Here is a 22,846-nt window from a genome sequence, read left to right as displayed (position 1 = left end):
AAGTGTGCAGGGATTTGGCCTATATTTATAGTGCCAGGCGTCTAGTAGGTGCCCAGGACATATTTGTGAAATGAATGAGGAAGTTTACAAGAAGAAAGATATTCCCATTAATCTTTATCAGTCCTGATCCGATGCCATGACCTTATGCCTTTCTGTAGGGTTAAAGATTTACTTGCCTTTTTGAGGCTGCGATTTTTTAGTCAGTGGGAAACAACAGAATCTAGACTGAGCCATATATTTGTTTTGTTTTTTTTTTTAAAACAACATGTTAATTTTACATTTTATATAGGAAATGAGGTACAATGGGCATGGAACCAGAGAGAAAAGTAGTTATAAATGGTTATTACCTAAAAAATAATAGTTCATAATTTCTAATTCCAATTGGGAGTATATGGTTCTTGGAATAGTGCCACTTAGAAGCCTAGGAATCTAAATAACAAAAGAAAAGCTTAATGTAGAATGTTTATTTGAACACTGTGCTCTACTTTCTTCAGTTTCCAGAATATTCAAATTCAGTACTACAGCCAGTTAGTCTGCAGAACATTCCAGCAACACTGTCAAGCCAGAGACTGCCTTCCTTGCCCAGCAATCATCCAGGTACTTGAGACCTGTTACTTGCATTGAGTAAGGAAACGTGAGAATACAGGAGTCTGCCAGAGATTTACTTCTGATTGAAAATAGTTATATAGGAAGAAGAGGACTTCATGTCCTTTTTTAAGCTCCATGAAGTAAATTCATGGCATATAGATACCATTACGACTGACGTTAGATTATAAAAATGCTTGTGTTGTGCTGAATGTTGTATTTGGGATGCTGAGATAAATGAATCTTTAGCTGAAGTTTGGAAGTCCTTTTGTTATATATAGATTTCTTGCATGTGGGAGTAGCATTAGAATACCAGTTGTATTTATTTCTGGTTGTCAAGGTTTCTTAGGGTCTTATGTTTGAAGTCTGAATCATAAAGACAGTATTAATTGTGCATGTGTTCTTGAAAAGCACAATGTGTGTTTACTGCTTAGGGGTTTTTTTTTTTTTTTTTTTTTTGCCTAAAGCAATGACAAAGAATGATCTCCAGCCACCCAATTACTACAAGGTAATGGAGTTTGATCCCTTAGCTCCTGCTGTCGCTACAGAGTAAGTCATTTACAAAATGATTAATTTACTTTTCGTCTTGGTTTCCTTTGGTAACAGAGCTAACAAGGCTTGGTTATACATTTAATTTTGTTTAGGTCTTGGCAGAAATTGATGACCTTATTAAAAATGACTTAGGTTTTATGGAGGCTGTTGCTCTTAATGGTCTTATTGTGCTCGGCTTTATGACTAAAAAATAAAAATGCTGGGGGCTGCACATTAAGAAATAACCAGAGCCATCATGTACATTAATGGGTTCCACGCAGATGCCTTGGGAGAAAGTCAGGTTCTCTCCAGCTTGAGAAGGGCACTATATTCACTGATTGGTGACATAAGTAATACCACATTGATGGATTATTTTAACTGTTCTTTAACTACTAATCACAAAAAAAAACCACTTGTTTTTAGTCTTCACTCTATGTCAACTTAAAATGGATTAATAAAGCATTAGTGTAAACATGTCTTCTTAACTTGAAGTCCATAGAGTATTATTTTATGATTTCATATTGGTCAAGTGTATATATTTATGCAATAGTAGGCTAATTAGAGCTTTAATATACTTTGACGATTACCCCCAGAATTGTTAAAAAGGATTAAAGCAATTTTATAGAAACCATTTTTGGGAAACTGGCAGCCTTTAAGCAGTATCTTACTTACAGCTGTGTTTTGTTTGACATATGTGGAATTTAAACCGTGCATTTAAAAATAAATTGCCAAAAATTAAAAACTGGGATATTGTAAAAAAAAAAAAATATATATATATCTGGAGTTCTGGATTCCTTTGATACTGTGGCAATGCCAGGCCTGCATTTTTATATGCTAGCACTACGTTAGGACTTAGTAGTAGCTGCCTCATTAAGACAAGGTATGCTTTGCAGTTCACCAGGCCCCAACTGGCCCTTTGTCCATTTATTTGATCGGCCCAGCATGTGTTAAGCATTTGAAGTTTTGACCCCTGATTTTAAACCACTAATATAGTGATCCATTTTGGAATAATTTATGAATTTTAACAGACTTAGAGGAGTTCATTAAATATTTTTTCCTAATGTAGGACTGCAAAATTTCCCTAGGTTATTCTGCTTAAGAAAGTATCACTGAATATATTAGTGGCTTAAGGAATTAGAAATCAAATAGCATCCAAAGAGGAAGTAGGAGTTTATTATATTCCAGTTAATTAGGAAATTATAAGTAGATATGACAGTGCAACAGATATTAGATGTGAGAGAGAGAGAAGCTGGAGAGGTGGAGCTTTGGAAATCTCTACCATTGTGGTTCTTACTTTCTGAGGGGGGTAGGGTGTCTCATTCCTTTGAAATTCACCTTAAGAACTTCTCCCTAAGGAAAACCACAAAGTCTTGTAGAAAAAGTTCTGGAATTTTCACATCACTGGTTGTCCATGAACCCTAGGTTAAGAATTTCTGTTCTAGTAGGATGAGTACAATATTTAGGAAGTTGTATACATATATGTACACACGATTCATTTGGCATCCTTGAACATTATGTGCCAAGGACAATGACTGGTGCCTAATTTATAATATTGAACAAGAGACAGGACGTCCTCCCCATCCTCATGGAGGTTGTATCTAGTGTGGAAGAAGAAATCATGGGGAAGCTGGGTGGCTCAGTCTGTTAACTGTCCAACTCTTTTTTTTTAAATTAAAGATTTTTTTATTTATTCATTCGAGACACAGAGAGAGAGAGAACATGAGCAGGGGGAGAAGCAGGCTCCCCGCCGAGCAGGGAGACCGATGCGGGGCTTGATCCCAGGACCCTGGCATCATGACCTGAGCCGAAGGCAGACGCTTAACCATCTGAGCCACCCAGGCGCCCCAGCGTCCAATTCTTGATCTCAGTTCAGGTCTTGATCTCAGGGTAGGGTCATTAGTTCAAAGTCTGTGTTGGGCCCCATGCTGGGCATGGAGCCTACTCAAAAAAAAAAAAAAAAAGGAAAAAGAAATCAGACTAACATGCATTTAGTTTGTGTTAATGGTATGAAAGAACATGGTGACTTGAAAGTTTGTAACAGGAAGAACTAATTTAAATGAGGGCTAGAGAAAGCTTAAGGAAGTGACATTAAGGTTGAGACCTGCAATTATTAGGTGACAAGTTTGGGAATCAGTGTTGTAGACCCAGGGAACAATGGTACAAAGACTCTAAGTAGAGAGAGTTTGGACATATTCAAGGAAATGGAACAGCCAAAGCCAAGAGCAAAGAGAGCAATAGGGAGCCTATTATTAGCAGATGTGGAAATAGCAATTTGGAAACCAGAAGAAGGGAGTGCGCAACTGGGATGAACTAGCAGACATGACAACTGAAAACTAGTTAATTAAGTAGAAGGAAATCCTTGGTGTAAAAGCTGTTTTGCTAGATTGATGGGGACAGAAGCCAGATTTTAGTGTGTTAATAGGAGAGAAGTAGGGATGATCGGTATAGATGACACTAGAAACTTCCACATGAAGGGATGGTGGAAAGTGGCTTGGTAGCTAGAGGTTACTGAGATGATCACTCCAAGTAGACACAGGATTGAGGACTGCCTTGTTTTAGAAAATGAGAGATGCTGGATCATCTGTGAATGCTGACCGGTAGGATATAATAGGGAGGCCAGAGGTTCAAAAAGGGGAAGGACTAAGTGAGTAACATGCTTGAGAAGCCAGGTGTAGGTAGGATCACAGAAGCAGATGGTGGTATAGATGAAGAGAGACTTGGAAGATTCGGTGATAGGGAGATGAGAAAGTTTCCATACCAAGGCATTTAATTTACCTATTAGTGAGGTTTCTGACCAAGAGTGTAAGAGGAGAGGAACCAGAGATTTAAGGAGTCAAAGAAGTTGAAATAGTTTTGTGGAAACACATTAAAATTCCTGGACCATCTTGGGGCCTTGTGACATTGGTGAACATGGCTTCAACCTGCTATGATTTTTTTGTAAGATTTTTTTCCCCAGCCATGCCGTGCTGTACTGTATCAATGTTGTATTTGTAGGTTTAGATGTTTTCTTAGCTACAGGCCATGTAAGACATATATGAAGAACTGCATGATGCCATAAAAAATTACTATAAATGAGGTACAGAGATGACAATTATAAGCTGAAGGGGGCTCAGGAATTTCGACTGTAATAACATAGGTTATTAAAAGGTAGAATGTTAGTACTTTTAAATGTTTAGAAACCTGGAAAAAACTGAACAATTTTTTTTTTGTAAAGCAGAAAGCAAACTGTCCATATTTGAGCCACATTTTTCATTAAGTCACAAGTAAAATGAATTGGTTATATGATATACATATTTATAAGATGCATTGGAATTACATTAGGCTCTAAAAAAGCTATAATGTAAGCTTCAAGGGCAGAGATCTGATTTTATTCACTGATATAACCTGAATACCTAAAATGGCACCAGAGTTTTAGTTAAGGTGTTGGTAGTTAAAAGCCAAAATAGTACTTTGATTTATAGTAACCTTTTTGCCATGATGGTTTGTTTCAGAGCTGTTTATGAAGAAATTGATGTTCATCACCAGAAAGGAGCTCCAAGTCATAGTGACTGTTGAGGTAGACTTCAAGTTATACAACTTACATTCCCCATTCTATAGAATTTCAGTGTAATTGTCACTTTGTTTTTACTATTTACATTTTATAATGGCACTTGAGTGAAATCTTAGTACAAAAGTTTCTCCTAATCATCAAATTGTAATCTTTGTGAGCTTGTTAGCTAAAATAATGAACCTTGGAATGTAGAAGTTGGTTTATGGTATAGAAATATTAATGCTAACAAAAATAATGATCAATAGAAACTTCTTAGCACTGAAATAGACATTTATCTTTTACGTATAGTTAATACCTATTAACTGGTAAAACCCACTCATTGCTCATCCCAGTAGGCCTGGATTCTTCCTATTTGCTGTATTTACTAATGAATGCATGGCCACCAGTAACCCATTAACCTTATTTATTCCCCTCATATCTGCCCCCGTGGAAGTAGTACATTCCCACCTTTCTGCATTAGCTTGTGACTCTCTAGTTATCTAGGAATGGGGGAAGAAAAGGAAAGAATGCAGGGTGGCTATATTCTCTTTATTCTAGGTGAAAGTGGATGACCAGCTCACTAACTACATTAGAGGTGCCAACTCTAAAATGTAGACCCTGTGCAGCTTTGAGGCCCGGAAGACAAGACCTACCAGCACATCAGAAGCTTGGTGGAACATTTTTCCTCGGCAATAATGAAGTTTCACAGAAGAGTAACAGTTCCAGAGGAATATTTACGCTTCCAGACCACAGTTTAAACTTTATCTCAAAAGAATTTGGGTTAACATATATTCACTTAAAACTTCAGAAGAAAAATCCATTGTACTGAGGCCAAGTAGTTTAATGATAGCATCTTAGGTTTCACAGGGCTTCCTACCTTTAGAAAAGAAATCCTCACACAGCTGTGATGAGTAGATGAAGATTTTTATTACAAAATAATTATGAAGACTATTGAGTGCCTTCATTTAACTAAGTTGAATGTAAAAGTCAATTTGTACTTTTTTATAAATAATACTTGTTTAGAATTAGAATTTAACTTGTAAAAGCCTTCATGATTTATATTTCAGGTACCCTGAAGAGGTCACTGGACTGTTCATTAAAGTTGCCTTGAAATATGATTCTTTATAATACTAGATGATCTTTTTTCTCCCCCTTTTACTGTAGTATTTCTATTTGGAACAAACACTACTGGAAAACATTCAGAATAAATTGTGCATTCATTTATGTCATAAATTACAATGACAAATTACTATTAAAACAATACTTTTTTTTTTTTTTTACAGAGTTCGTTCATAGAACTTCTGATGTGAGTCTTCACAATTCCACACTTATATTTTAACATTCAGGGACTTGAACTATCATAGGAAATGCTATAATCCTAGTAAACATTTGTGCATTTTATTTCATTTTCATGATGCCAAAATTTCAGAATATAAAATAGCCCTAGAGCCTAAAGGAAAAATACTCAAATCTGAAGTCAGAATGTAATCTCTGGGCAAGCTGTTAGGGTTAAGTGATTCTTCTTCCATTTTGAGCTTTTAAAGTAGTGACTCCACAGTAAAAGAAAGTAGTAAGCAACTATTTTAGAAATAATAAAAATGGGCAGAAGTTATGACCTGGAGCCTAAAACAGATAACCCTGGGAATAATAAAAATACTCACTGCTACAAGTATGAAGGGCTAGTAATCTGTAAGGGGAGCAAACAGAATTAAACTGAACCATCAAGTCCATGCCTACATATTTAAGAAACAGCAGTTTCTTTTATTATTACTTATCAATATTACTTTTAATATTACTTATATTACTCTATGGTTTTGAACAGTCATACGTTCTAAATAGGCATGTGGATTCCTTATGACAGAAACCGTTCAATTTTAAGTAGGGTAAATTAGTTGGGAAAAAAAAAACAGCATTAAATATTTAAAATAGCTTCACATTACTGTAGAATATTTCTCCCCTGAGAAGACAAGATACAGATACATGATTTTTCAAAAATCACAAATCTGAAGCAAGACTTAGGTGCTGACTTCAATTATAGCCTGGAACCGGCAGCTGCTGCCCCTCCTTTGCTTCAAAAAAAGTATAAGAAAGAGTTATGAGATCAACATTCACCATTCTTGGATCTTCAGCAAATTCAGGATCAATGTAGAAAAACACTGGCATATCTACTTCCTCTTGTGGATTAAGCCTTTGTTCCTCAAAACAGAAGCACTGGAAGTTATAAAAAGGTATTTGTTTAGTTTCTATTAGAATAGAAATAATGGTCCATTTCTTAGCTTTAGTAAGCATACTACAATTAAATATTATAAAAAAATTTAACTATAATCTAAGTTCTGTGACAGAATGACAACATTTGATTTTTGCTTTGAGACTCAATGGGCTCCCCCTGCTCAGCAGGGAGTCTGCTTCTCCCTCTGCCACTCCCCTCCACTTGTGAGCGTGCACATGTGCTCTCTCTCTCTCACTCATAAAATCTTAAAAAATTAAAAAAAAAAAAATTGAGACTCAACAAATTTTGGGGCGGGGGGAGAGGCAGATGGAGAGTGGGGGAGGGAATCTGAAGCAGACTCCCAGCTGAGCACCGAGCCCACTGCCAGGCTCGATCCCATGACCCTGAGATCATGACCTGAACCAAAATCAAGACTCCAACACTTAACCGACTAAGCCACCCAGGCACCCTGTTCCTCTTCTAATTTTAAAAGGAGATACCCATTTGATTCATCTGTTCTAAGCAATGGAAGAAAAGTTTAATGTTCAGAAGAAATGCATTTTCAGAAATTGGCTTCTACTAAACACTGCAGTAAGTTTAGTACTAAAGTTTGCATATTTAAGCTGTACCTGTATTTTATTGAAATACTGTCCAGCTTCAAATGGTACGACATTGTACGTAGAAATTCCAATTACTGGTTTGTCTGTAGGATTCTTAGCTTTATAAAACGCCAGTGCAGTCTCTCCTGGCACTACCTGTTTTAAGGAAATATACATTATCAATACTTATAATCTCACAGCGCCTCCTTTTTCTACTAAAATAGTCATATTATTTTATCTAATCAGACCACAATACTTTATCTAAACTAATATTGAGGGTCAGCAAAATAAATTGTGAATACTACCCATGAATATCTGGTTTTCAAATTTTACTTGTATGTATCAGTGGAACCAGTGCTCTATTCATAATTAATTGTGGACTGTCCTTTTGTATATCTGAAGTCTTCAAGCAATAATCTGCAAATTAAATTATTTAAAATGTTCAAGGAGAGCCAAGCCTATCACAGCCCAAGTCTGACTCCTAAACACTTTACCTAAATACCCTATGACTGACAAAGATTCTTTTTAAGAGGTTACCAACTAGAGTAAATTAAACTTATAACCAGAACAAAACTGACTGAATAGAACTTTTACTTGACCAAAAAGCACGAATACTCTTTTTGAGAGAACACATTTTTTAAAACTTGCAAAGCTTTAAAAAAAATAGATTTCCAAAAGATTCTGTTATTTGTACCAATTCAGCCACTTTTATCTTGTACACTACTATGTGATTAGAATATTAAAAATCATAACCTATAAAACCCTCAATCGTTGAAGAGATTCAGTAATGTTTACTAATCTGGGGGGGGACACCCAACATTTATAAGGGTTTTCCAACAAGGGTCATAATGAAGCTTTTCTGGCTATTCCTCAGCTCATGAAATAATTTCAATTAAATCTTCCAGGATTCCAGTTAGTCAAGATTTTAGGAAACTTTTAAGGTATATCTTTTCTGAAGTTGAACACGACTATTTAATATGATTACTTCAAAGCTTCTCAGTTTTGTTTTTTTTTTTACAGGGATATTTTTTATCTAAATCCATAAATTACTTTTCATTGTAACCAATGATTTTAAACTTTCCCCCCTTATCTATACCTGAAGGAAAGTCAACTACATAGCATCAGAGAGTGAATTCTTAATATGACTCTAATAAGAACAGATGCCATTTTCCGTTGTTCCAAACTGACTTTTACTACAGTATCATATAACTTGAAGTACACTGTTACATTAGGTATAGGGCACTGTCAAAAGTCTGTGAGACAGCGAATATCATCCTCAATGGGGAAAAGCTGAGAGCCTTTCCCTTAAGATCAGGAACACGTCAAGGATGCCCACTCTGGCCACTAGTATTCAACATAGTTCTAGAAGTCCTAGCAACAGCAATCAGACAACAAAAAGAAATAAAAGGTATTCAAATTGGCAAAAAAGAAGTCAAACTCTCTTTTCTCAGATGACATGATACTTTATGTGGAAAACCCAAAAGACTCCACCTCCAAATTACTAGAACTCATACAGCAATTCAGTAATGCTGCACAGAAATCAGTTGCTTTCTTACACACTAACAATGCAACTGTAGAAAGAGAAATTACAGAAACGATTCCATTTACAATAGCACCAAAAACCGTAAGATACCTCAGAATAAACCTAACCAAGGGGGTAAAGGATTTATACTCTAGGAACTACAGAACACTCATGAAAGAAATTGAAGAAGACACAAAAAGATGGAAAAACATCCCATGCTCATGGATCAGAAGAACAAACACTGTTAAAATGTCTATGCTACCCAGAGCAATCTATACCTTCACAATGCCATCCTGATCAAAATTCCAATGACATTTTTCAAAGGGCTGGCACAAACAATCCTAAAAAATTTGTATGGAATCAGAAAACAGCCCGAATCACCAAGGAAATGTTGAAAAAGAAAAAGCTGGGGGCATCACGTTGCCCGATTTCAAGCTATATTACAAAGCAGTGATCACCAAGACAGCATGGTACTGGCACAAAAACAGACATATAGACCAATGAAACAGAATAGAGAGCCCAGATATGGACCCTCCACTCTATGGTCAAATAATCTTCGACAAAGCAGGAAAAAATATGCAATGGAAGAAACACAGTCCCTTCAATAAATGGTGCTGGGGAAATTAGACAGCCACATGCAGAAGAATGAAACTCGACCATTCTCTAACACCATACACAATGATAAACTCAAAATGGATGAAAGACCTCAATGTGAGACCATCAAAATCCTAGAGGAGAACATAGGCAGTAATCTCTTTGACATCGGCCACAGCAACTTCTTCCAAGATACATCTCCAAAAGCTAGGGAAACAAAAGCAAAAATGAACTTTTGGGATTTCATCAAGATAAAAAGCTTTTGCACAGCAAAGGAAACCGTCAACAAAACAAAGAGGCAACCCACGGAATGGGAGAAGATATTTGCACGTGACACTACAGCTAAAGGGCTGGTATCCAAGATCTATAAAGAACTTCTCAAACTCAACACCCAAAAAACAAGTCAAAAAATGGGCAGAAGACATGAACAGACACTTCTCCGAACAAGACACATGAAAAAATGTTCATCATCATTAGCCATCAGGGAAATTCAAATCAAAATCACACTGAGATACCACCTTACACCACTTAGAATGGCAAAAATTGACAAGGCAAGAAACAACAAATATTGGAGAGGTTGTGGAGAAGGGGGAACCCTCTTACACTGTTGGTGGGAATGTAAGTTGGTACAGCCACTTTGGAAAACAGTGTGGAGGTGCCTCAAAAAATTAAAAATAGAGCTACCCTATGACCCAGCAATTGCACTCCTGGGTATTTACCCCAAAGACACAGATGTAGTGAAAAGAAGGGCCATATGCACCCCAATGTTCACAGCAGCAATGTCTGCAACAGCCAAACTGTGGAAAGAGCTGAGATGCCCTTCAACCAATGAATGGATAAAGAAGATGTGATCCATATATACAATGGAATATTACTCAGCCATCAAAAGGATGAATACCCAACTTTTACATCAACATGGATGGGACTGGAGGAGACTATGCTAAGTGAAATAAGTCAAGTAGACAAAGTCAATTATCATTTGGTTTCACTTATTTGTGGAACATAAGGAATAGCATGGAGGACATTAGGAGAAGGAAGGGAAAAATGAAGGGGGGGACATCGGAGGGAGAGATGAACCATGAGAGACTATGGACTCTGAGAAACAAATTGAGGGTTTTAGAGGGGAGGAGGGTGGGGGGATGGGTTAGCCTGGTGATGGGTTTTAAGGAGGGCACGTACTGCATGGAGCACTGGGTGTTATACGAAAACAGTGAATCGTGGATCACTACATCGAAGAAAACTAATGATGTATTTTATGATGACATAACATAATAAAATAAAATTTTAAGAAAAAAGTAGTCTGTGAGAATAAAAGAATTACATTAATGGAGTCTTAGTATTTTGAGATTAAGTTTACATGAGTGTTTCCTAAATTGTGAAACAGTTTAAGTGATGAAAGAAAGTAATTTTTACAATGAAAAAAATAATCTTTTAATAACTACTTTAGTCACTTACATATATTTCTGTTTGCTGCGGTCTAAAATTCCACTGGAGACTTGCATGCACATCTGCATTAAAGGTGACTTTAATAATTCGATCCTTAACAGGCACCATGTTTTCAATCTGGTCTGATGCATGACCTGCTACTGCTGATCCTCCAAGACCAGTAGTCTAGGTATTAAAGATATTAAGAATATTACAGGATAATATGTCAATACTTTCAGGTGATGATTTATTGGATAAAAACAAATTTTAAAAACAATTTAATAATCTAGTAAAAGCCCAGTTTATATACTGTCACTGACCACTTCTTATTAATGTGTCAATGGCTTGACCACCTTTGGGGTGTCAAGGGCCTATATTTATTAGAATCACTTATATTTTTTCAGTAATCACTTGGTTATTGGACATAGTAAAAAATGAGTCATTTGAGAAAGGACACTCCTTACTGATAATATACAGCTCAGAATTTTAGCTTAACTTTCCATTAAACATATTTCTACTTATTGCCAGTGTTTCATATATACTATTAGTCATTAATAGAAGTAGAAATTACCCACGACCCTATCATTTCAATGAAACTAATTCCATTATCCACAGTCCTGTCTGATCCTTTTCCATATCATAACTTTTATAGCATAGATTAGTTTGTAGTTTCACTTCTGTACTCTGCTTTTCTCAAGCATCATAAGTATTTTTCCATGTTGGTAAATGTTTTTGTAACTTTTTTTCTGTACTCGTATAGTACAGCTTTTATAAATATAATTGGTTAATCAGAAAAACTGATCCCTTTGGCACATGAATCAATCACAAGACATCAGAGTAATCTGTGTCTGACATTTCTTGCCTATCTTCATTGCCACTAATTATCTCCTTATCATCAGAGATGTTTAAAAAAAATCCTTACTTCCAGGGTCATCATTCTTCTGATGCTTGAGGTTGCCAGAATTCTGGTCTCCGGATAATTAATCTGTTACTATACTAGGAAAAAAATACCAAATTTGAGGCTAGGGGAAGACTCCCAGCAAAATGTAGTATTACTATCTTCCACGTATTACACAAGTCAATTAACTGCACTCAACTGCCATGCAACATTACTGAATTACATTATAAACCTAAAAGCTGCTAGGGGAAGAGTTTATCCTTGTTTAATAAGTATATTTTCTGCCCTAAAGAGCTATAATGCTTACGTTTTAAGATATAACTCCGAAGAATTTGAGTCACTTGAATAAAGATTCCTTAATGTATTCTGACAGGCAGTCTTTGAATATAGATTCTTCAAATTTGCAAATTTGATAGAAAACTTAAGAACAGAAAAGGGCAATGAGAATATGTCCTGGGCTCTAGTATAGTTCTGCCACTAACTAGCTCCAAGAACTGAATAAATCTTACTTTTAGGGGGCTACACTTTCCATACTCAAAAAAATGTGAGGTCACTGTATTAAACTGTTTATATAATTCTTATTTTTGGTTCTAAAGTTCTGTGATTCCAAAAGTGAAAGGCTCCTTTCAGAATGTCACTATGTAACATCTAACTTGATTTAAGTTTAGGATTACAAATTACAATTTTTATTATCCTGCCCTGCATTTGCACACACATGCACAAAATACTGTCATTCACTTCAGTGTGAAACAGGGTTTCTCAACTTTGCCACTAATGGCATTTCGGGTTGGATAATTCTTTGGGTTTTTCTGGATTTTTTTTTTTTTTTTTTTTTTGGTGGGGAGAGGGGGAATGTCTGTCCTGTGCAGGGGCATCCCTAGCCTCTACCCACTAGGACATCAGTAGCACTCTCCCTGCTCACCTCCCAGGTTGTGACAACCAAATTTGTCTTCAGACATTGCTAAATACTCCCTGAAGAATAAAACTGACCCCTTCTCCCCTCATGGTTTGCGGAGATTTATACTTGGTAATTTTGGATTCAGTTTTATGATTTAACCAACTGCTAGTCGGGGATTCCTACTAGGTCCAGACTGCCCTCTGATGAAAACTAATTCACATTCTATATTCATCCTCCCAAATCAAGCTACTGAATACCCCATAAATGCTAATATTAGGAGACTGAAAAGTCCTTTTGACTTCTGCTGTTTTAGTCATTATGGAAAATAATGGCAAGTTAATCCCCAAAAGGAGAGGAGAAGTTAAGCCAGGCATTAACAGTACTGGCAGTTAACCAGTGATTCCCAAACTTTGCTACACATTGGGATCACCTGAGGAATCTTTAAAAAATTACAAATGCCTGACTCCCACTCGGAGTAATTTAATTGGTTAGGGATGTGACCTGGGTGTCAGGATTTTTCAAAGCTCTCCAGATGTTTCCCCCTCACAACAAAGTTGGGAGAACCACTCTCAAACACTTAGTGAATGAAGTGAATATAGCTCTCACTTATGTTTCTTAAACAAATTCCTGGCCCCTTCCCAGACCTAATCAGAATCTCTGGGGTGAGGGAGCCCTAACATGTTTATTAAAGCAGCTCCACTAGTAAACCTAATGCCTAGCCAAAGCAGCAAACTACTACTTATGAATTAAGGAGAATAGATGTGAAATACGTAAAGTCTGCCATTGTTTATGGTTCTCAAATACTAGTCTGCATCAAAATCATCTAGGGGACTTATTAAAACACAGATTGCTGGGCCCCTCCCCCAGAGTTTCTGATTCAATAGCTCTGGAGCTTGACCCAACAACATACACTAGTTCCCAGGTGATGTGCCGGTGGTTCTCCGTGGGACCACACTTGAAGAACCTCATTAGGGTTTCTGATCTAAAAAGGGCCCTGGATAAGCAGATTACACTTATGTATTAACAGTGGAGGGAAGCCCCAAACGCATAACTCATGCCTCTTTCTATGGATTAAAAGTACTCCCGGTTTAAGCTCAATTTACAAGCATACTCCCATTTTTCCAGGGTTAACCTTCGCACATAAACCATACATGGTTCACAGAAGGAATGCACTAATGTAATTTATATTTTAGAAGCGAACACGTGTGTGAGCAGCCAAAGGGTAAGACAGATTGCTTGGAGAGCAAAGTACAGGCTACGGACGTTTTCGGTGGTGTAGCTCAGAGATACGGAATTCCACGCTGCAGTGTGGTCGGTATAAGCACGACTGCTATAGGGGCTTGGGTTCTTAGCTTTACCACTAACAACTTCTGGTAAGCTTAGGCAAGTACTTTTTAAAGCCTGTTTCCTCTCTGGTAGCCAACCTCAGACCCTTCAACACGACACGGAGGAGCGATCGCTGTCCAGGGACCTGTCCTGCACCTCCGCCCCTCCTGATGACACCGCCCAGGAGGCAGCACCGGCCCCTACCTGGCAATAAAGCCGATAAAGGGGCACGGCGGCGTAGGACGCCCCCAGCATGCCCACGGCGGCCGCGGCCACGTACGTGAGGACCGTCTTGTTCCGACGCCGCCAGTCTTCCTCCTGCGCGCGTGTGAAAGGGTTCGTGCTCTTCGGCCGCCTTGGCGGCTGCAGGGCCAACTCCCGGCCAGGGTTCGGGCACCTCCATGTCCCAAGCCGCCTCTGCCCCCTTTCAGCACTTCCTGTCCCACTCCTTCCCGGCCTGAGACACGGCTCTACCCTCTCGGCAACCCTGGTCGGGGACCCAGGGTGGCTCCAGCGCCAGCCACAGAAAACAACACGCCTCCATGCCAGACGCCAGAGCCCCCCCATAGTGCCGGGAGCGAGCTCCCGCCGTCAGGGACGAGGACAGGTCTCGCGAGGCTGGCCAGTCTCGCGACAACTGGGAGGAGCTTGCCGGTGCTCCGGCTACAGGGCTCCTTAGGTGGCGGCGCTTGCAGTCGGGCTACGGAGGCCGGGTTGCCAGATTACGGGTAAGTTCGCGTTTTGCTTCATGACTGTTCCTCCCACTTTGCTTCCCTCCAGTGCCTATTCAAAGTTACTTTTAGGGAAACGCCATGCGCTCCGCGGGATGAAAACACATCATCATTTGAGCTTGTGTCCCTGGTCTTCCTAAACCCACTCCACCACCCTTTGTCTCGACCTAGCGGCCCTGAGCCTCCCGCCGCTGCTTACTGCCCTGGACTTGAGCTCAGGGATCACCTCTTCCAGGAAGCCTGCCTGTGTTCACCACAGCGCACAACAACACTCACGCGTCTGCATTTTCTCAGCCGCTGGGAATGGGCTTCCACTTCTCTGATGCCCCTTAACCATTTGTCCAGTTAAAATGACCAGTTCTGGAGCAGAGAGACGTTGTCAAACGAGTTTGTCCAGAGAAGAGTGACCAAGACGTGAAGATGCTTTAAGAAAGGATTGAAAGAAATGGGGATGTTCATCTTGGAAAAGAACCCTGTGGGGGATGTAATACCTTTCTGCGCTTGACCCACAGGACAAAGTAGGGACCTGAGGGGATCAGACGGCACAGCCTATTTTGCTGTAATGGAAGGAAACAAACTTCTAGAAAGTATAAAGGAGTGGAGAAAAAAGCCCACATTCTGAGGTTTGGCAGCTCTGGGATCATGCCCGCATCACTATCACCTAGTGTCCTTAGGCCAGTTATTTCACCACTGTAAGAAGCGGTGGCCTTATTTGTAAAATGGAAATCATAGTAGTAAATGAGAATATGCTTATAAAGTGATTTTCACTTTGCCTGAGATAGAGTAAAAATTTAGTAATCATTAGGCTCTATTTCTAATGACTGGTGCAGGTATTATTATCCCCCCTTTAGGGATGAGGAGACTGAAAGCCTGAGACATACATAAATAGCATTTATTTAATAAAAAACATTTGGGGCACCTGGGTGGCTCAGTCCGTTAAACGGCTGCCTTTGGCTCAGGTCATGATCTCAGGGTCCTGGGTCCAGCCCCATGTCCAGCTCTCTGCTCAGCAGGGAGCCTGCTTCTCCTTCTCCCTCTGCCTGCAGATCCCCCTGCTTGTGCTCTCTCTCTCTCTCACTGTCAAATAAAGAAATATTTTTTTTTTAAATCCTTAAAAAAATAAAAAACATTGAATTTATTTAGTGCGCTTTTGCATGGGCCAGACCTTGTTCAACCTACTGGGGCTACAGCACAGAGAAAGGCAAACACGATCAGTTCTCTTCCGAAGTGTACTTTTTAATGGGGGACTCTGGAGATAATCAAGTAACAGATATATAAATGAGAGAATTTCAGATAACAATCGTACAATGAGACAATAGAATAGGAGAGTGTGCTTGAGAACAATAATGAGAAGGGGTAGTGAAGTCTTTCTCTGAAGATGTGCCATTTGAGCCTAGTCCTGAATGATGATAGGAACCTACTTGCACAATGACAGTTCCAAGCCATGCAGAGGCTCAGAGGCAAGTAAGAGCTAGATAGCATTGAAGAACAAAAATGAGGCCGCTGTGTTCCTAGCATAGTAAGCAGGGAGGAAAGTAGTAGGAAATAAGGTCAAAACAGGTATATTAGGGGTCACATAATACAGAGCCTTTTAAGCATGTCCAAGGGTTTGGATTTTATTCTAAAATAATAGGAAGCTACTACAGAGTTTAGGTAGAAGCATTCAAGTGATATGATCTGATTCACATTTTTTAAAAGACCTTGGTTATGTTGTGCAGAACACATTAAAGGGAGGTGGGCAAAAAATGGAAGTAGAGCAGTTAGGAGGCAATGGTAGTCACCTTGAGTGAGTATGAGTAATTGATTAACTTGTGGTCAGCACCAGAAAATTGCGAAGCCGGTAAGATCCAAGTATCTTCTGACTCTTTCCTACTCTGGCACAAAAACCAAGATGCTATGATTCTACAAATTTATTTGTATTAATTTTTGAAAATCTTTTTCATCTGTATCTACCTTAGTTCTTATACCAGATTGTCAGCTTTTTCAGGACAAGACCTGTCATATATTGAGTTTAACAGCATAGACTCAGACCTCATGCAAATGTTAGTGTCGTTGAAACCAACAATACATGCCCTTAACCATTTTTTTCCTCCAGACACCCCTTCCATGTAGCAACAGATAGCGGTATAAATGTGTGTGTCAGTATAGTGTCTTTGTCTTGGCATCTATTATTTTGTTTTGTAATTGCAAATGAAACTATTCCTTTCCACAGTATAGTAATCTTGATAGCAGTAAAATGGTGTTAGCTATAATTTTCTTGAGTCTGAGTATGGTTGTGATATTGCATAAATCATTATGGTAATTAATGCTAAGTAATGAGTTCTACCGTGAATGGAATAGGAGCACCTCAGGGCAAGGTTAGTACAACCCTTTTCTGCAGGTAGAGATGTTGATTACAAACTTAAAATATTAGGGGCTGGACTGACATTTCAGACTTGGCACCTTTAATTTATAATATCATTCTTTAGCAGTAAGTAATTAAACCTTGTGAACACTTCCTAGTTAGCTATGATCATGTCCAGTTTTACATAATAGGTAAAATTGGTTGTTATACAAGCCATTTTGAGGGGTGGAGGTGAGCAAGATGGGTGAAGGTGGGAAAAAAAGGAAAAATGGGGGAAAAAAAGAAAAAAGAAAAACCATTTGATAGTCACACATTTTCTTTTTTTATATACTTTTAAAGGTTTTATTTATTTATGTGAGAGAGAGTGAGAGAGAAAGCACGAGAGAGGGGGAGGGTCAGAGGGAGAAGCAGATTCCCCGCTAAGCCGGAGCCTGATGCAGACTCCATCCGGGGACTCCAGAATCATGACCTGAGCCAAAAGCAGATGCTTACCGACTGAGCCACCCAAGCGCCCTGATAGTCACACATTTTCTTATCTGATTATTGGTTCTCAGGCTTTCTGAAAACGTAAAGATTATAAAGATGTATCATTTTAAAAATGTGATTTGTGATTTGTAATTACATTTTTTTAGTATTTTAATGCATAATATAAATTAAGGAAATTGCTACTTAAATCTTAATTTGTTAGTCACTGAGCTGCATTTCTTAGCTATTTGCCTAATAAAACTAGATCCATTTGGCAATGTGAAACATCTAGCAATTATTCCAACAGTACTAACAACTGTTTATTTGGCTGCTATATATTTTGATAATCTCCTTATACCTAAAAGAGGAAGAATAATGCATCTCAATAAATAGTAAGAGCAAGTGAATTATAGTTTGAGAATAAGCTGGGTAATCACAGTTTCCAGTGATTGCAGTGACATCATGAAGTTGTCTCAGTAAGTCTTGATATCCTAGTTTCTTATTTCCTGGCAGCTTCCTTTAAGCCACATGTTTAAGGAGTTATTCTATTTAAAAGATCTTTAAAAAGTTTGTATATTTTTTATATTCACAGACCAGGTGAAATGAAAGCAGAAATCATTCATCCATACAAGGCATTTTTTAAAAGGAGTATTTATTAAGATCAGGGCCAGCTTTGTGGGTAGGTGACCTGTGCAGTCACGTAAGAGCCTGCTTTTAAAAGGGCCCTTTGCCCCAAATAGATGGAATGACATTTTAACATAATTCAGGCTAAAGCCATGTCAGCCTTCCTGGGATTAGCAGAGTTAAAGGCAGAGGCAGAAAACTAGGGAAAATGGAAAAGCAGAGAGCCCAGTCTCAGGAAGTGAAAGGTAAGAGATAAGGCAAAAGGCAAACTCAGGTCTCCTGAGAATAGTCAGGATATATGAAATAACCAAGCAAAATCCAGGCTCCTCACCCTGGCCCCTAAGACCCTAGGTCAACTAGACCCTGCCTGCTTCTTGAACTTCATCTACTATTTCTCTCTCCCCACATTCACCATGTTCCAGCCACACTTCTTTGTGTCTGAAAACACCCCAAATCTATTTTGCTGCCTCGAGACCTTTTCTCTGCCTGGAATACTTTGTCCCTCAGTTTTTCTCCTGGCTGACCTGTCGTTTGGATCTCAGCTGGAACACCACTACCCAATCTAAATCAGCCCTCCTCTGTCCAGTCACATCTGTGTATCTGAAATCCAGTTTGTTTTGTTGTTTCCTTTTTTATTGTTTTTTTCTCTCAACATTAGAATGTAAATGCCCAAAGAGCAGGGACCTTGGCTTGTTCACCATATTATCAAAGCACTCAGCATGGTGCACATGATTGTACTGAGTAAATATTTGGGGGATGAGTGCACCAAGGAAAGCAAACAGAAGGCTGTCTGGTAGTGTAAGGAAATTTCTGAGAGCAGTGAGCTCTTGCTCGGATGAAGATCCCCCGTTTGAGAAGATTAGGACTCCTCCTTTCAAGCAGTTTTCCGGTGTTTCCCACAGGGTTGGTCTGTGTGTTACAGGAGTTCCTATATGTCCACCCCCGGGCAAATGAGTAGCATTCCTGAACTGCTTCGATTCTTTCTTTTTTTTTTTTTTTGCTTAGATTCTTGAAAGAAAAAAGTTCATTAGCAGTAGGAATATTGTCTTTGGGTACAAAATAAAGGAGATAGTAAAATAACCCTTTGATCTTTTATATCTTGATTTTTTAAAACTTTTGTGTTATTTTTAAAAGATCAGTTAAGTCTAGGGGCGCCTGGGTGGCTCAGTCGTTAGGCGGCTGCCTTCAGCTCAGGTCATGATCCCAGAGTCCTGGGATTGAGCCCCGCATCGGGCTCCCTGCTCAGCTGGAAGCCTGCTTCTCCCTCTCCCACTCCCCCTGCTTGTGTTCCCTCTCTCGCTGTCTGTTTCTCTCTGTCAAATAAAATAAATAATAAAATCTTAAAAAAAAAAAAAATCAAGCCTAGCCCAGGGAAGGGAGCCATTCCTGATTATATAAACCTAGGATTATTTAAATATACCAATGCTATCTCGAAGAATCTCTGCTGTGATAAGGTATAGGACCTGTTGCCACAGTTACTAAACACTTTGTTTTATCTCTTCAAATATAATGCTGAATCTATAGGTCTAACTTTACAAAAGAAATATTTAATTGTTTTAATATTTTAATAGTAGTGCCAGTTGATCTATAAATAGTAAACATTTCCAACTTGTCTGTCACGGAATCCAAACAGATTCTTTATTAGGTAACCAGCACCATCATTTCCTCCTCCTCTCTTGAAATTACCTTAATGTAAAATTTTACTATCCAACTGCTTTTTCCCCTCCCCTCCAATTCCTTCCAAATGACGTGACTCACAGTTACCCTATCCCATTCATGGACCAGACCGGTCTTAGAGGTGCACGCACATTTTAAAAAGAAAGCCCTCCCCTCAAAAAACATTGAGGGGCTTGTAGTTTAGTAAGCCTGGAATAGAATTTTTTGATTCATAAAACCAAAGAAGAACCTTTAAAGATCACTTTATGAATGATCTTGTCATTCTCGTTCTGCATATGCAGAAACTGGGGAGCAGAGTCGTTCAGTGACTGCTCCAAGTCCCTTGGCTAGCAGACAGCCAGAAATGAAACTCAAACCCGGATAACTTAACTTCTAGACCAGTACTCTTCCAGTGCAATGCCCTTGTAAATATAAAACCAGTGGCAAAGAGAATTCCAAAGTGTTTCTTTTTAAACAGGCTAGATAGAGATGGTTAATAAGAGAGGGAATTAACATTAAACACTGTTTGTACTGTGAGGTTCTTTGCTGTAAGTCTTATTTCTTTCTAAACTATAGCAGGGAAAAAGTGTCTTTTATTTATTACTGCTTACCAGTTTGCTTACAAAGGAATAGTTATGAGAAATTAAAGGGTATAGCTAGTTTTCTCTGGTAAATACCAAATCTATGTTATTTTCTCTTTCATCTTGCAAAATTTGCTGACACTTTAGCAAATGGAATAAAAGAAGAAAATGATGTAAAGGGAATATGACATTAAAGGAAACATAATCTGGGGCGCCTGGGTGGCTCAGTCGTTAAGCATCTGCCTTCGGCTCAGGTCATGATCCCAGGGTCCTGGGATGGAGCCCCGCATCGGGCTCCCTGCTCTGCGGGAGGCCTGCTTCTCCCTCTCCCACTCCCCCTGCTTGTGTTCCTGCTCTCACTGTCTCTTTCTCTCTGTCAAGTAAATAAAATCTTAAAAAAAAAAAAAATCTTATGGCACCTAAGATTAAGCATCTGCCTTCAGCTCAGGTCATGATCCCAGGGTCCTGGGATCCAGCCCCGCATCGGGCTCCCTGCTCAGCGGGAAGCCTGCTCTCCCTCTCCCACTCCCCCTGCTTGTGTTCCTGCTGTCGCTATCTCTCTCTCTGTCAAATAAATAAATAAAATCTTAAAAAAATAAATAAATAAATAAAGGAAACATAACCAGAAGGGGCTAGTTTTCTTTCTCTTTTTTTCTTTCTTTCTTTCTTTCTTTCTTTCTTTCTTTCTTTCTTTCTTTCTTTTTCTTTCTTTCTTTCTTTCTTTTGGGGGGGGAGAGAGAGAGAGAGATGGGGGGTGGGGGCAGAGGGAGAGAGAGAATCCTAAGCAGGTTCACTACCCAGCTCAGTGATGATGATAATGGTGATGAAGATGAAGGGATTGTTTGGGCTTAGTAGTAAGCCCACACATCTCTCCTTCTTTGTTGCCACACCTTGTCTTTCTTCCCGTTACTTCTGGTTCATTTTCACTTTAGAAAAACAACAAAATGGCATTAGAGTTTCTTAACTACACAGCTTGTTAAATACTTCTAAGTAAATAATAGATGTTTTAAAGGCATTAAATAAACAACAAAAAGATTAAAATACCTAGGAATTAAATGAGAAATGTGTGAGACCCATATGAAGACAGCTTTGAAACACTACAGAAGGTCACAAAAGAAGACTTGAACAAATGGAAGGACATACTAGTTCTTGGGTAGCAAGACTCAACTGTATAAAGATAGATACCAATACTTTGTCAATTAACTTGTAAATTTAACATGATTCCCCAACAATTGGCATTATATTGTTTTGTAAATAAGATAAAATTTTAAAGTTAATGGGTAAAAATAAACAACCAAAAATAGCCAGGAAAACTTGGTTAACAAAAGAACTAATGAGAGAGGGTTGGATTTACCAGATGTAAAACATATATTGTAAACCATTATTAAGATAGACTAACCAATGGGCAAGAATAAAAAGCACAGAAGTAGGTCCAAATATTTATGAGATTTGATATATGATAAAGGGATTGTTTAATAATGTTGTGGAGGCAACTTAGTGATGTTCTTGGGAGAAAATAAGAGTTGGATCTATACCTTATACTATATACTAGGATGGATTCCAAATGGATCAAAGATTTTTAAATGAGACTATAAAAATACTAGAAGAAAATATGAGAGAGTTCTTTATAACTTTGGAGTGTATAAGGACTTACATTTGACTTAAGGACTTACCATGAAAAATTGATAAATTTAGCCACAGGCCTTTGTATAACAACAATAACAACAAAATCCATAACTAAGAATAAAGGAGGAAAGTGTATTTGCAATTCTTAATGCAAGAAGAGGAGATAGTCTTCCTGGGATGTCAGAACTCCTAGAAACTGGACAGAAAAAAGCTAACCATGTAGAGAAAAATAGGCAAAAGATAAAAATAAAGTTCACATAAAAGGAGATACTAAAGGGTTCTTAAAATATAAAAACAAATGTTCAGCCTCATCAGACTTAAGATCTTAAGATACTGCTTTTATCAATAAGATTGTCAAAAATCCAATAGTTATGTAATACACCCTATTGGTGAGAATTTGGAGTATCAATCACTATTATTGGAGGGATGGTAAATTAGGACAGTTGATGATTGAGGGCAGTTTGGCAGTTTCTATCAAAATATCAAATGTGTATAAATGATGATAACCTATTTTTGTAAATTTGTCATACAGATAAATTTGTGCACATGTGATGTGATCTATAGGGTTTCATCACAGCATGTTTATAATAGCAAAAAATGTGAAACAATTTAAGTATCTATCAATAAGGGAATAAGTAAATATGGTCCAACCATAAAATGGAATACCATGCAGCTATGAAAAATAAAAAAGAAATAGGGGGGT

At 38.3% G+C, this 22,846-nt stretch overlaps 2 protein-coding genes across 4 annotated transcripts in view; one reads left to right on the top strand and one right to left on the bottom strand.

Moving 5' to 3' along the window:
* Nucleotides 1-5,874, top strand: part of TOM1L1 (target of myb1 like 1 membrane trafficking protein) — an 82,689-nt gene extending 76,815 nt beyond the window's left edge. For both annotated transcript variants that reach the window (XM_021703962.1, XM_021703963.1), the window contains exons 13-16: nucleotides 495-597; nucleotides 1,053-1,134; nucleotides 4,608-4,672; nucleotides 5,204-5,874. In XM_021703962.1, the coding sequence (XP_021559637.1) occupies nucleotides 495-597; nucleotides 1,053-1,134; nucleotides 4,608-4,671 (249 nt within the window). In that variant the 3' untranslated portion in view covers nucleotide 4,672; nucleotides 5,204-5,874. The remainder of the gene's footprint in view (nucleotides 1-494; nucleotides 598-1,052; nucleotides 1,135-4,607; nucleotides 4,673-5,203) is intronic.
* Nucleotides 5,250-14,683, bottom strand: LOC110592816 (cytochrome c oxidase assembly protein COX11, mitochondrial). Of its 2 annotated transcripts, none has more exons than XM_044921380.1 (4): nucleotides 14,321-14,683; nucleotides 11,025-11,180; nucleotides 7,484-7,609; nucleotides 5,250-5,294 (listed from the first exon to the last, which is right to left on the bottom strand). In XM_044921380.1, exons 1-4 carry the CDS (start codon nucleotides 14,681-14,683, stop codon nucleotides 5,250-5,252), a joined length of 690 nt encoding a protein of 229 aa, XP_044777315.1. The 2 variants fall into 2 exon arrangements, with proteins under 2 accessions (XP_044777315.1, XP_021559640.1); XM_021703965.2 differs by lacking the exon at nucleotides 5,250-5,294 and adding an exon at nucleotides 6,493-6,856.
* Between the last annotated feature and the right edge of the window lie 8,163 nt (nucleotides 14,684-22,846).

Source organism: Neomonachus schauinslandi, chromosome 15 (assembly GCF_002201575.2).
Source record: "Neomonachus schauinslandi chromosome 15, ASM220157v2, whole genome shotgun sequence".
In the NCBI taxonomy this organism is placed as follows: domain Eukaryota; kingdom Metazoa; phylum Chordata; class Mammalia; order Carnivora; family Phocidae; genus Neomonachus; species Neomonachus schauinslandi.
Note: the sequence above shows the minus strand (reverse complement) of the source record. Positions and strands in the feature narration are given on the sequence as shown.

Coding starts and splice junctions, on each gene's coding strand:
- LOC110592816 (XM_021703965.2), bottom strand. CDS start 14,683: ATGGGGGGGCTCTGGCGTCTGGCATGGAGGCGTGTTGTTTTCTGTGGC. Junction 11,181..14,320: donor TTTATCGGCTTTATTGCCAG/GTAGGGGCCGGT, acceptor TTTAATACCTAG/ACTACTGGTCTTGGAGGATC. Junction 7,610..11,024: donor CGCAGCAAACAGAAATATAT/GTAAGTGACTAA, acceptor TCCTTAAAACAG/GTAGTGCCAGGAGAGACTGC.